Raw genomic sequence first — 15,110 nt, 5'->3', positions numbered from 1 at the left:
ACCCATCTTTCCAGGAGCCTCCAAATCCCTTTCTCTGGATAAATTTCAGTACAATTTATGCTGTTTCTCTCGCTGTGGACATTGTAAAATATTGTTTGCCTCCCACAAATAACCAGAATTCTAACATAAGCTTGGATGGCTGAAGAAACAAGGAAGGATGATTCATAGATTCATAGATTTCTAGGTTGGAAAAGACCTTGTAGATCATCGAGTCCAACCATCCCTAATCCCCATTAAACCATATCCTCAAGTAGATCATCCACCCTATTCTTAAACACATCCAGGGATGGGGACTCAACCACCTCCCTGGGCAGCCTATTCCAGTGGCTGACAACCCTTTCAGAGAAGAAATACTTCCTAACATCCAACCTGAATCTCCCCTGACTAAGCTTATGCCCATTTCCTCTTGTCCTATCACCCATCACTAATGTAAAGAGCCCTTCCCCCACCTCCCCACCATCTTTTCTCAAGTATTTATAGGCCGTAATCAGGTCTCCCCTCAGCCTCCTCTTCTCCAGGCTAAACAGCCCCAACTCCCTCAGCCGCTCCTCATAAGTTTTATTTTCCAGCCCCTTGACCAGTTTTAGCTGAGAAGACAGCTGTGGGGAGTAGGCTAGAAACATTGAGAATACCTGTCTCAGAAATGACAACTGGAGCTTTCTAGGATCAATGGCATTTGCACCTCATTCAGGACAAAATTTTGGCACTCTCTTCATCCAACCATACTTAGGATCCCACCGCTGAACTTGTTAATGAAATTTCCTCTCACAGTTAAAAATAAAAAAAAAAAAACAACCTGAATATGAATGTGGAAGAAAGGCAATTTGATGTTTGTAATTATCGAGGTAAACTCCATGACCTGCTGAATGTATGCAAAATGGACCCTGGACAGTGTCTATAAAAGTGACATGTGCAGAGAATAAGAGCAAGTATTGAGACTTCTTTCTGGTAGAGCAAGTCATCACACAGGATCCCTACCATGAGCAACAAGACAGCTTCACTGAAAGGTAAGAGTTTTGCCATTCACTTGCTGATAATTTTTAAATTTCTTTAAATTTAGATTAAATCAGGAAGTAACTGAAATGTAACAGCTCTAGAAACTGAGGTCTTCCAGTCACCTAGTCTTCCAGTAATGATGAAACCTGCCTCCACCTCAAATGTTTAGTGTCCAATGCTTGGAATTAGAAGGCAGCTTGATCCCTTTTTTACTCAGTCTTTTGTTTCCTAAGACTACCTAAGACTTTTGTCTCCTAAGACCCCTAAGAATACATAGGGCTGTGTCACAAAATTGGCTTGAGGGACATGACACCTGCACACGAAAGACTGAGTCTAGACTGCTTTGCTACACCACTCAGAAGGCAATGACTCAAAGTCATTATCCACAAGTCCAGAAGTGATGTAATAATTTCAAAGTGAATGCTTTCATAGCCATCTTCAACTTTCTAAGCCAACAAGTCTCAAGTTTTCTTAGTCATGGCATTATTCCCCAGAGTACTTTCCTAACTGCAGCATGTGGCATACACCTTGTTTTGGGGGGAGGAGGGAAGGCTTCAGTATTGTGTAAATGCACTTTTCTTGAATTTACAGCTAGAAAGAAATGATTAGGGGCAGCTCTGCTGATTTATCCAATACTCTTCAGTTTAGCACACAAAATCAGTCTAGTGAACCAATACAGGCAGTAGCAGGCCAATTTCCAGAACTAAAACTCTCAGAGCACAGGACAGTGTTCTTTGAATAATTACATTCACTTACCAAATAATTGCTTTTAATTTCTTCCACTGTTTTTCAGTGCATATTTTATTTCACTGAATAGAAAACTTGACTCTGTCAAGTTAATATCAAAAGTTTTAAACAGATAAGTTTTGGTTTTTGCATAATGAGAAGTCCTCTAAATCAGTTTCAGAAGCTCAGGAGAAAAGACATAAGTTCTCTCTGATTTCTTAGGAGTAGGCAATTTAGGGTTAAACTCTAAACAGCAAAGCAGCACAGCTGCTGGAAGTCTTCTGAAGGAAATCCCAGGACAATCAAAACCTTAAGAGAGTGACCTAACCACCCTCCCACAAAATTAATTTAAACTCCAAATGTTTGCAAAGAAGAAAAGGACCTGTGGGAGGAGGAGGAGGGGGAAAAAAAAAGACCAATCTATTTTCCAAACTTATATGTCTGTGCAAATACAATTATGTATCTATATTTACACTGTGAAAAAGTTTGATTTTTTTCTTCCATCTATCACTATGTAATAAAGTCAGGCACATCAGTAAGAGGCTTCGGAGCAGAGGGCCACTGCAGCACAGGTTACCTTGTCTCCTCAAAGTCTGTAGCAGGCTCTGCTATGCAGTCAGGATGACGGAGAGGAGAAAGGATAACAGAATTACAGTGCATCCCTCCTCCACTGATACTCAGCATCCAGTGCAGGGGTGCTCTGAGCCATGTGACAGCCCAGCCAAAATCACCCAGCACCCGGCTCTGACAGGTACCTCTAAATGCACATTCGAGTCAACGTGATTCCACTTGGATCTGGTTTAAACCCAAACAGGTTTGTTGCTGGTGGTCCTTCTGGTGTCCAACGTGCTCCTGACAAAGGAAGGAGTGACCTCCTTGCCCATCTGCCCCAATGGATCTGCCAATTGCCAAGTTTCCCTTGCGGAACTTTTTGACCGAGCAGTGAAACTTTCGCACTACATCCACTTCCTCTCTTCAGAAATGTTCAACGAATTTGTAAGTACTCTGCCTTTTCCGGAGAGAGAGGAAATACAAAAACGCGATTTGATACTTTTTATGCACAAATATATGCTAACATATGAAATCCTCCAATATGTAATCAAACACGACTGCTGCCCAGACAGTAAAAGTCCCAAGGGTGACCAAGTCTGTGTATAGTGCTGACCCTTGCTAAGATCCCCAACACTTCTATTACAAGATACCATTTTCCCATCGTTCTTTATCTGTGGGACAAGTTTGCGTTTGCTGGGTACCAGCTTCACTCTAAAGACTCACCAGAAACTTTTGACCTTTACAGCATAAAGGCAGTGATAAAAGCAATGGAACAACAATTATTTAATACAGTGCTTGAACTGAAGCTCTCCCTGCTTATCTCTTTCCCTAACGCCTGGCCTTGCTGATCTACAGGATGAACGCTATGCTCAGGGCCGGGGGTTTATTACAAAAGCTGTTAATGGCTGCCACACTTCCTCCTTAACCACTCCTGAAGATAAGGAGCAAGCTCAGCAGATTCATGTAAGTCCCATTTCTAACGTCATTCAGCGTGAGAGCGGGGAGGAGAGGGAGAAGAGGGAGCGTTATGGAACAGAGGCACAGCAGAGAGAGAGAGAGGGAAATTAGCTCAATCGGAGCAAAGAAGCCAGGAAGAGGAAAGCACCAAAAAGTCAAGAAAAGTTGATTTAATACTTGCTAATACTAAGTTACAGTCTATATAGAATCTATACGTACCAGTAACTTTCATCTTCCCTTCCTCTTCCTATATGTTAGTCAGTCATTGCATCGTATTTCCAGTTACAACACAAAACGCCATGGAGCAATGCCAGTTACCACGTCTGTACAGTACTGAGAACACTACAACCTTTGAGCATTATCTTTAAACCCCTTATAGACAACATACTGTATTAACAAACACACGAATACACTGGCCATACAGTAACTGAAAACACTGACATTACCAAACAAATGCTAAATAGATATTCTTGCTGTTACCAGTAGGCAAAAGTGGTCAAACCATCATCCAAATACAAAGACTCTACTGCAGAATAGTTGTAAAGAGAAACATGCTACATACGTCAATTTAATAATTATAAACTTAAGATGAAGATAGTCTTGGTCAGCCTGTGCTCACAGATACAATTTGAAAATACTCTGGAGAAAAAAATAAGCACAGGTGTATGAATGGGGGTGTGCCAAGGAGAAATCTTTATCAGTTTCATGGTGGTGATATTCTTGCCATCCCAGTATCACCATCTTCTCAGTATGTCATTTGGAAATTCTACTGGGAGCAATAGAATTCACAGCCCTGGGTGCATAACAAGTCTGGTTATGTTCAGACTCAGTGCATCTAGCAAAGAAGAAAGGGTTGAACACTACCATAACCATAAACTTTATGAATTTCTATTCCCCACAAGAAAGGACCACTTTTAAAACCAGAGAGCTATTCCTGGAAGCACCATTGTTCAAAGGGGAGGACAGGGAAGTTATGTAGAGGCAATAAAAGCTATTTAGTGCTTTACCATAATGTGCACCTTCAATTCAGTATTAAACTTGAAAAAAATAAATTCACTGGATTTTAAACTGTTCATCAAAAATCACACAAGCAGTTCAGTTTTTTTCAGAGATGAAACACAGTGGTACCTGCTAGTTTTTAACATGGAGAGGGTTTAATGACATTTTCCATTACAAAACTGTAACTGTCTGTGCTAATGTTGTCAAACATGATGACGACAATGACAAACTTCAAAAATGCAATTGCAGAGGTATCTAAGACAAGGCTGTAAGGCACATTTACTGGTAAGTCCTGGAATAAGTTCCCAAATCACTATGTCTGAGGACATTGCTTTAAATGCCCCCTAATTCAGCCTTCCTGTTTTAACTGCCTTTTCTTCATGCGGGGGAGCAGCATGAAGACCTACTGAATTTAGTACTGGGAGTGCTGCGCTCCTGGAATGATCCCTTGATCCATCTGGCCTCTGAAGTACAAAGAATCAAAGAAGCTCCAGACACCATCCTCTGGAAGGCTGTGGAGATTGAAGAACAAAACAAGCGGCTTCTTGAAGGAATGGAGAAAATAGTTGGGCGGGTAAGTATTACATCCTTAGCATCCTTCCAGCCTGCTGCTGTAAGGAAGACACATACAGTGACAGGCCCTTCCTACCTGGAACAGGAAAGGAAACAGTAGATAAGAAGAAAAAAAGGGAGCCAAGATAGCTGACTCTGAGAACTTCTCAGATTTCTTCTTTCAGCTTTCTTTTCTTCTGCTATCTTGCAATTTCTGAAGAGACAATGTGATGTGACTGGCATAGCAAAAGCCAGCGTTCTCCCAGTCCTGCTACAAGGGAAGGTGTGATCATCAAGACTGTTAATTGTCATTCTATCTTCAAGTATTTTGACTTTGCAATCCTGATTTTTTAGGGATACATCTGTGGTTTTTCACACGCACATATCTATACGTATGTTTTAGCATATTTGCAGACACCTGTACACATACAGGTATGGTGTATGGTTTTCAGAAACAGGTGCTGTGTTTAAAGCTGTTCTGGAAGGCTGGGCTAACGCAAAGATGTGGCATACAGCAAAGTAACTGTGGGATCTTTCATTTCTCCTTTCCCACCATACTGGTTCCTCTGAACTCTGCCTCGGTTCCCCCTACACTTGTCAGGTTAGAAAACAAGGCTGTTGTCAGACACAACCCATACTTGAACACCCTCGTTATCAGTAATTCATTGAAAGCTTTCCTGAAGAAAATCAGCTCTAGCTTGTTTATTTTTAAAGGGGCCTCTGTTAGTCCCTGAATATATCATTCTGTCAGTGAGCTGGATGTTAACAAGAGGCTCTGACTTTACTGGATTTTGCTTGTGCTCTGAACAGTTGAACAGCATTAAGAGTGCCACCATCACTGTACCCACCACCTCCCACTGGATCACTCAGTCTCTCTTTCAGTTCGGTGTCTGTTTACTCAGAAACATTGGCCCATCCAGGCCACAAATGCATTTATCAGTGCAATCAAACACCTACCTATCCCATATCCACGTGCAAAAAGGGCGCAGGCGGGGATCCAAGGTACAAGTAGAAGTCAGGTTATGCTGCAGTTACCCTGTCACCACCTTCTCATTCACGTTATTTACAGAAGGCTGAAGACAAGACTGGCAAATTCATTAGTGTCAAACCATAGTTTTGAGTGATAGTAGTCTATCTTTTTTTTTTTTTGCCTGTTGCTTAAATGGAGTGATACACAGATACTCTCTTATGTGCTTTTACAAAGTCTAACTATTAGGCAATAGGGAAGATGCACGATCACCAACAGGCACAGACTTACTGCTTCTACTAGAGGTAGATTCCTGTGATACAAGAAAATTAATTATGGTCTCTTTCAAACAAGGATACCTAAACCAATCTTCACCTCAGATACTAACTCACTCCATGAGTTCCTACTGTATGATTCAGCATTTTGTATTTCTTTTTTAACAGAATCTGAGATACAGTACATCTGAAGATGTTCTGTTGACAGATTTGTCTGGTAATACGTTCTTGAAGCTGCCTGTGTCAGAGAGATCACCTAAGAGATGAGCTGAGACAAAGCTGGAGAACACAAGGAAGTTCTAGGAACAAGTGCTAGAAAGATTTCAAGGTGGAGGGAGCTAAAAAGAGATGTCACTGATGAGTCCATGCATGAAGGTTTGACTTCTCTGCAAAGTCAGATTCCACTGGACAGGGGTTAACAAATCAGTTCTCTTAAAACACCGCTGACCCAGTTAAGCTTTTTACACGTTTTAGGGAAATAAACAGAGAAATCTGACAAATTCATTCAAAATCTGCTTGAAGATACAGAGCATGACACAGAATAGTGGGAACCCTAACAGGAACACTTTCCAAGCCATACACTCACAGCCAGCATTCCTCAGGGCAGTAACTCAAACGCTCCGTTCTACACCCCGCCGGGTCACTCCTGTTCACCACATACCATTTTGTGGGTTTAGGTTCATTCTGGAGGGATCGGAAATGAAGTCTCCTCGCGGTGGGACGGCCTCCCATCCCTGCAACTCGCCGACGAGGACTCCAGACTCTTTGCCTTTTACAACCTGCTGCATTGCCTCCGCCGAGACTCCCACAAAATCGACAACTATCTCAAGCTCCTGAAATGCCGCCTAATCCACGACAGCAATTGTTAGCTCCTCGTGGGCCTCATCGCTCACTGAAAGCATTGGCCAGTGTTCTTGTTGCTTTGCCCCTTTTCGTTGCAAATTCTGTGACAGGTCACACCGCACAGCCTCGGGATCACCAGTAACTTTCAGGCACGTTTGTGTGAATTCCGGCTGCGACTATTAGCACCGTTTATCTCGGGTGTTTTAAAAGGTTACAAATTACTTGTACGACAAGGGTGCACTTTTCTGTCCAATCTCCTCACCTAGTAGCATTTCAGTGATAACAAGATCATGCAGATACAAATAAAAATGTTATTAAATCCAAAAGTGCATAGCACCGAGTGGCATCAGTGAATGAAAAATAGCTAATATAGTTTAGACCTTTAGCAGTAGCTTCTTTTGGATCTCGGTCTCCAGTTCCTGAGGACAGGATATCTTACTTCCATTGCTCTCTACTCCCCTCCACAAAAGAGAGTTAAAAAAGGACGGACACTAAAAAGCAGATTACTCACCTATTACTCTAAACTATCCTAAACTAAAAGTATGGTCTGAAACAAAATCTACTTGGATTGATGCTTTTACTCTGTACAAAACTGCCTGAGTAGGGGAGAGAAAGGTGAGAAATCCATCCTGGCTAACATAGCCATTGATTGCCGATGCAGTACATGGAGAGAGAAGACACATCCGGAATTTTAAGGACAGAGATCCAAGTATATCTATGTCTCTATTGACTATTTGGAGAAGAGGCATTTCCAAAGAAAGGTTCATTATGTTTGAGGTAACTATCTGAAGGCAAAGGAACCAATAGGTTCCCGTACGTCCCAGCAGGAAATGCTGGGCATTTATATCATCCCCACCTACCCTCACTCCTCACAAGTGATGTGGTGGTTGCAGTTGCTCAGAAAACTTTCAGACCATACAAAGGCACCAGCTGAGCTAAGGTGTCTGCTGTCCTAAACCCAAAGTGTTTCCATTCACCCTGGGAAATAGTGACACTCAAAGTTTTTAGGGCACTCATTTCAAAACACTACAGTTAAACATGGGAAAATCAGAAAGACCAAACAATTGACTATTTTTTTTAAAAATCTGGCTTAGAGTCACATAGCAAGTAGGAAGACAAGCTTGCTGCATTGCTCCAGAGCTGAGCAGCTTGCAGGAAGAGTGAAACACCAGAGAAGATGGGTTTGAGGGCTTAAGCCTCTCATTACCATAACAGAATAAGCACAGACATAATAGGTATTTACGTAAGAGATGAGACAATACCAACTGCTAGAAAGGTCTAACTTTAGCCATCTCTATGAGGATGTAATGATACTTGCATTTCTAATTCTGTATATATATATATATATATATATATAATGGCCTTCTAATCTCTTCATGTTTTCAATTACTGATTGCCTCAGGCTTTATTGGATAAGTATATACTAAGCCCATTTTTAATACATATAAAATCATCCGTACAGCAAACAAATTCCTCATTGGACAGTCATGACTGACGTCTTCCATAAGCTCTGAAATGCACAGAACTTGGGCCGTATGCAACAGTGATTTAACAACACACAGCTGTACAACACAGTCAAAGAAGAAAATGGGTAAAATTGGCCAGGCAAAATGCAAGTGCCCAGACTAGAATTTAATGTGATCATAAGATTCTATTTTCTGTTGAAAAGCCAATGGGAAAAAAAAGCATTTTAAAGGGAAAAAAGAAAAAATCCCTTTGTAATTATCCCAAGTGTTTAGAATTACAGTGTGAATTCTTATTCAAAAGAAAACACGAATAATGGGACTAGTCTGTATTGAGCTGGAAAAACTATTATATCTTGCTGAGCAAACTCCTACCTCACAATCTCTGTAGAATTCAAAAGCAACTTGATTAATAGGGCAGATATTCATAATTTTACACTTACATCACTAGATCTAAAACAATGACTTTCATTATCTACTTAGAAATTACAGTGCTAAAACAATCGTTTAAAACTTGCATGCATTTGCTTTATTATAGCTTGGTTTAGCTGAATTATGAGTTTTTAATTTCATAAAGAAAGAAGAGAACGACAAAAAAAAAATCTAACAAACAACCAAAAAGCTATCTGTTTTGCAGCTGTTTAGTTAAAGGGGTATTTAAAAGTGATCTGGTTAATATTTTGAGTCATGGCAGCTGTCACAGAGACAGAAAGACGTTGAACCCCATGAGCACATTCGAAGCTACACCTTCATTGGCCAGGGCTCTGGCATGGACAATGCCTTCAGACTCCCAATGTTCACGCCACAATAGAGGCCAATTGTCAATTTGCTGTTTTTCCAGCTGCTAATAGGAACCATACATTCTTATCTTGCTAATATTTTGTCAATTAGTGCGTGTTCATAAGACCTGAGTGACTATTCCCTTTCATCCAATAAAAACAGTTGCAGAGCCAATATCTTATTTTACACAAAACTCAGTTTAGAACGAGCATGTTCTTTCTAGGTGAAAGAAACTGATCTCAATAAGAATTTTCTTCCAAGTGTGTTAACTTCTGGCTGCTTCAGGTTTCTGGCATTCGAATGGCTAGTTTTGTAATTATTTATTCAATATCCAAATTGACCATATTTAAATCTCTGCTGGTTTCTATACTCCTGTTCATTTGAAGTTGTCTAATGGCAGGAACGGAAAGGAAAGGTCCCCATAGGTGAAATACAGGCTCAGTTCCACTGCTTTTGAAAATGGTGTTGAAGCTTCCCTAGATGGCACTAAATTTAAGGTAAGACCTTGTGACACCAAATCTAAATGGTACTAAGTTCAAACCAATTCATCACTGAGAGCATCTCTCACTGACCACAACAGAGAACACAGATATGTAAAATAAAAATCTAACTTGCTATTTATGATTTTGTCTAGACTCTAGGAATACGTCCAACCATTGGAGCAAACAGAAATCATTTTGAGGATCATTTTGAAGCCAATAGGGCTCTCTACTGTCCTTTTTTTTTTTTTGTCTTTTCAGATCCTACAAGAAGCCTCCAATGGTTTAACTTCTAGCAGGAAAAAAAAAAAAAATAGACACTATAACTCATCTGTACAATACAGTTTAGCTTCACAATATTATTTCAAAGATAATCCACAATTCTAATAACAAGCGATACGGTGTAGAAACCACACATACCTTCTAAGTTTAATTTCTGAACAACAGAAAATCTGAGGGCTACATTTTGAACTGAGTCTGCTGATTATAAATTAAATGTGTACAATAAACAAATTATGTCAGAGACATAAACTTCATAATCATACTTATGTATATACCCATACACTATAGAAATCAAATACTACGATCATGCATGGGAATAGCATCACAGGCGTACACATTCCCCCTGAAATTACTGGGTTTACTGATCTGTAAAGCTATTTACATCCATGACTATTTCTATCTCAAGCTCTTAACAACTTGTGCCTGCAAATTACTTTGGTAAATCTTGAAGACTGAAACTGAGCCTCAATGTTCAATTAAAATTTAAGGCTATCTGTAGGTTTATATTAAGTGTTAAAAAGAGCTTTAAAACCAGTTTTAAAACATAATGATAACTTTTTGATGTTCCTTATGCTCGTATCCATCTTCAGGAATGAAACTAAATTCAAACAAACATCACTCTTGGAAAACAGTAAGAATGTCAGCCATGGTTTTTTAACTTTTTTCCCCCCAAACAACTCAGTGACTATCAGATAACATTTAAACAATATCTACTATCATTGGGATTTTAAAGCTATATTTAGATGTATCACTCCATAACTGGACATTTTAAAAATGTACATTTTTCTCATAGTGATTCTTCATTTCCTTTCATGTATTCAACTATGAGGAGGAAATAACAAATGAGTAATTGTGCCTCGTGTCTGCTGAACTACACCTTTTTTCCATCCAGGTGAAAGCAGTGCAAACTGTTCTTATCTTTGGTGGAAAAAAGGGTTCAGACACTTCTGCCATTTTCTTTTTTTTTTTTTTTAAGGTCCAACAGACAGATTCTATGGAACAAAAAGAAAATACAATGTCATTTTAAAGGAAAATATAGAGCCCACCTTTCAATCTATAATTTTATTGTGCATTGAGGGGAAAAAACAAACCCTGTTGCTTAATTTAGCACGACTTTTCTTTTATACCATCAAATTTATGCTCTTTTCATCATTCAAGAAGCACTAGAATCTCATGTTAACATTCTGGTTTTTGGGGAAGAATAAGTTGTCATGGGATACTGCCTTCTAATTCATGCGTCCAAAAAAGAATTGCACAAAATAATCACTTTTTGTTCCTTTCCCATGAAGGAGTTCTGAAGTTCCTTCATTGAGGAGTAACATTTTATATCAGTATTGGCCAGTCCACATCATCTTATTTTTCTTCCTCAGTACGCAGTGCAAGTAGTAACAAACTAAGTGAAAGGAGGTTACAGAAAGACTTTCAGGGTCACAGAAGCACTTGGTCTCTGGCTCAAGAAGCACTGATGTCTAGATAGACAGATGTTCAGTTCCTATTCACACTGAGCCTTGCTAGAAGTCCTGAGGATATGTCTTGGACAGAGACCTTTACTGTGAATTCATATATTTCACAATCATTTAGAAAATGATCCCATAGACATTACTCAAAATTTGTTAAAGAACACTTTTACAACAAACACTTTTTAAAATTTTATCCAGTCTGCTACCAGAAAGTGTTTTGCCAAGCATAAAAATGATTAGTATTTACCAATAATATTTAATAGTAGTAGTCCCTCAAAAATCCACTTTCCCTGCCAAGCATCACCACACTAATCACGGGAACACTTTCCCCTTTTTAATAAATGCTAGGGTTCATTACACTGAAGAGTTCAGATCGCTTATTAATTCACAAGTGACAGTGTGAGCCATCAAAAATACTAAGAGCCCTCACTCTAGCATATCAAAGATGCTACAAAACTTGTACTGTTTGTGCTACACACCACATGTTGCAAAGGAGTTTGCAGAATACAAAATACAGAAGATGCACATGCACTCAATGAATAGGAATTAGTTTGCTCACTAAATGACTTAACTCTAAAAATATTCCCATTCAATGATGGAGGTTTTTTCACTATCAAGCTGACTACTTCCCTCTGGCTTTCAGTGTCAAACAAGATCGGATTTAATAAAGAATATTATATTTTTTACAGTCTTATCAGAATTGCTAGACCCACACTCATCAACCAAGTCCCTGTTACTGTACACTAACTCCGAATAAGAAAGGGTTCTTCCCAGCAAGGTCCTGCTTTGCTTGCTTATAGTTCAAACAAGTAGGACTCAGACGTATGCAAGTGTGGTATATAACACAGCCTGCCTCTCTGTTGTTCTTTTCACTCTATTGCTGAGGTAGAAATAATTCCTGATATATATATATATATATAAAAATAAGTATTATTACACTTACCTTTACAGACTTCATGTTTGAAAGCACTGTGCACGGTTCGCAGGATTAGGCCAACAATCATGCATGACAATAGGCCCTTTCTTTGGCCAGATGATTGAAATAACAATAATATTCCCCAGGAGCCATTCTTGGGAGACTTCCAGCCTGATTTCACAGACAAAAATAGTTCATATAGCTCAAAAAAGTTTCCAACTCTTTGGATAATTATCTAAGCCTGACTACAGCCTCAGAACCTTTTGGATGTTCCAACATCCTGGACCTAGAGCACATATACTGTAAGTTAATATGAGAAAAGCTACTTGAATTAATTTGATTTATATGGTATCTTCATGAGACGCATGCAATAGAGACCATGGGTCCTCATGTCAAAGCTAATGCAATAAGCAGCTCAGCAATTCTTTAAGGTGGCTTTTGTGTCATTTGCAAGGAATCTGTTCTTCTGTGTCCTGTTGCATCAAAGTGAGAAAATAAAAAAAAATAAATCTGTTCTTTAACATGTTGTACTAGAGAATACTCCATTGTATTAGAAATTTCTCTTAGGCTCTCTCAAGGGCCATGTGAGGGAAGAAAGTGCAATGCACAGCCTGAGTTTATTAAAAGATTAGCTTTTGATGGATTACACCATGAAAACTGTAAAGCTATAGCATCAGAAACGGTTTGCAAGAAGTTTAAGATACCCATTTCTTTTTATTTTCACTTGAGATTCCATCTAAGTGAAAGTAAGGTTTAGGTGAACATAAAACATAAAGAGACACATACAAAACCAAATCTTGAAGCTTTTAATACAGTGGTAGATAGTAGCACAGTTTCACAAAAGATGGTTTCTGTCCCCTAGACTACTCTCCTTGTGCACGTCAGAACTCACACACACACACAAAAAAATTCATTACTACTCCGAGAGGGAAAAGGCACCTGTGTAATTATTTATATTGTGCACATCACCTTGGCATCAAAGCACGACATACCTGGGGATTAGGAATTCTGTATTGGCCTAAACGGAGGGTAACATTATATATCTGTAGTCATGGCATAGATCTGACCAGGGACAAAGCTGCAGAGTGGTAGTGCTGCAATCTTGAACATGCACAACACATTTTAGAACGATGGCCAAGAAACACCACGTGCTCTCCTCCAAAGCATGCGCTGAATCACAGAATCGTAGCACGGTTTGGGTTGGAAAGGACCTTTAAAGTTTGAGATGAAAACAAACACCAACGGAACAAGTAGCCTGATGAACATAAGCGGGTTCGTGGCGATAATTTTTGAAAAACAATCTTTTTTTTGGAGTACAGAGATAGCCACAAGTCAGTTAAGGAACATGGACTTTCAAGTAACATCTAGAAAGACACCTGATCCAGTAACACCATAGGTAAAAAAGAGACACTGTCCCAAACCTTACCCCTGTGGCCAGCACCTACAAAGCAGGAATATACAAGGATTACACCAAAGGAAACTAGATTAATTATTTTTTTTCACTCTACATCAGCTCATCCCTTTTAGAAATTAGCAAATACCTCCCTGCTCACAATCAGCTACCAGCAGTCTGAAGCCATCACGATTTCCCCAGTGACGACCCTCAGAGGAGGGGTTTCGGGGCTCTCCGTGGGGCCGCGGGAGCCAGGCGTGCACGGGCATCGCTGTGACTAGGGGGGCACGGGGTGGGGAGGGCTGGGACAGCCACAGTGCCACTCCGCTGTCCGATGCAGAACATTCGGTGGGCAGCAGGTTTGCTGGGGGTTTTGGTGTGGTTTTTTTTTTTTTTTTTAACATAACTGACAAAACCTGGCGACAACGCGCAGTGTAACAAGTGACATTTTGACTCTAAGGGAGGAATTATTTGCAATTTGTTTTGAGCAGAAGCTTTGCTCGTGTCAGACGTGAAGCTCTAGACGATCATTAGTTTAAACTGCCTGCTACGTGTTTAAAAATTCCAGTCAATTTGGAACGGATCTGAATTGCAAATGGGATGGTAATAAGCCATTAGGGAACAACGTGTCTCTCTTGCACACTTGCAGCCCTCTGCTTTAAGGGGTCTGACTGCACTGGAACATGCCAACACCACTTTAGCCATGTGTGCTGCTGGCGAACATGGGAACGTAGGAGGTCCAGACTCAGCAGCACTCGGAGGAGAAGAGCGGGAGCCACCAGAGGAGTGAAGAAATGGGTAGCAGCAGTCAGTTTTGCACCGAATAAATAGTCTGACTTGCTGATGGCACAGCAAAACACAGGCCTGGTGCCTGGCCAGCGCCTGGTTATTTGGATTTCTGAGGATCTGAGGTGTTTCTCACGCTCTTTGAAACCATTTTTTGTGAAGGAGGGTAGGCTTTGCATCACCTAAGGCTTTCTGCTCAAAGTTACCTGTATTTCCTCAAAATCAGCTGTCTAACAACCTTCTGTTCAAATGAGTGAAAAGACAGAATTTTTTTCATTCTTGAGCTTTCAGCTCAAGATAGCGCTCTGCAATAAACAGATCTATTGACTAAGAAGACATCTCCGTAACTAAAAAAAAGTAAATTTCTCTTAGATGACATCCTATCCCAAGTATCTTTTCCCAATGAAAAACATTGTAAATCACCTACTGATGTTTTACAGGTATTTCATAGGTGGAAAGACTTTCTTCTACAGCCCTATAGCCACTCTTGGGTATAGAGTATAAACCACTCTGTCACTGGTTTTTTTTTATGCTGCCTCTCAAAATTATATACCTTATAAAATCATCTATTTCATGGTTTCTTGAGTCTGCAGCTGAGGCTGACTCTTATGTCTCACCATACCGGTTAATAAGCAACCTACTCTCTACATTCGAGCAGATTCCCATGCAGCTATAATGAAGGGA

General features: G+C 39.9%; 1 protein-coding gene across 1 annotated transcript; it reads left to right on the top strand.

Annotated features, from left to right (window-relative positions):
- Nucleotides 1-979: 979 nt before the first annotated feature.
- On the top strand, nt 980-6,893 carry PRL (prolactin). The gene is made up of 5 exons (XM_086608951.1): nt 980-1,007; nt 2,537-2,718; nt 3,130-3,237; nt 4,625-4,804; nt 6,702-6,893. The coding sequence occupies exons 1-5, from the start codon at nt 980-982 to the stop codon at nt 6,891-6,893; spliced, it is 690 nt and encodes a 229-aa protein (XP_086465077.1).
- Nucleotides 6,894-15,110: the final 8,217 nt, after the last annotated feature.

This window comes from Tauraco erythrolophus, chromosome 3 (genome assembly GCF_009769465.1).
Source record: "Tauraco erythrolophus isolate bTauEry1 chromosome 3, bTauEry1.pri, whole genome shotgun sequence".
Classification (NCBI taxonomy): domain Eukaryota; kingdom Metazoa; phylum Chordata; class Aves; order Musophagiformes; family Musophagidae; genus Tauraco; species Tauraco erythrolophus.
The sequence above is the reverse complement of the archived record's forward strand: the minus strand, read 5'-3'. Positions and strand labels throughout refer to the sequence as shown.

Excerpts from the sequence above, each read along its gene's own strand:
- PRL (XM_086608951.1), top strand. The coding sequence starts at position 980 with ATGAGCAACAAGACAGCTTCACTGAAAG. Across the intron at positions 1,008-2,536 it reads CAAGACAGCTTCACTGAAAG|GTTTGTTGCTGGTGGTCCTT; the intron begins GTAAGAGTTTTG and ends AAACCCAAACAG. Across the intron at positions 2,719-3,129 it reads CAGAAATGTTCAACGAATTT|GATGAACGCTATGCTCAGGG; the intron begins GTAAGTACTCTG and ends GCTGATCTACAG.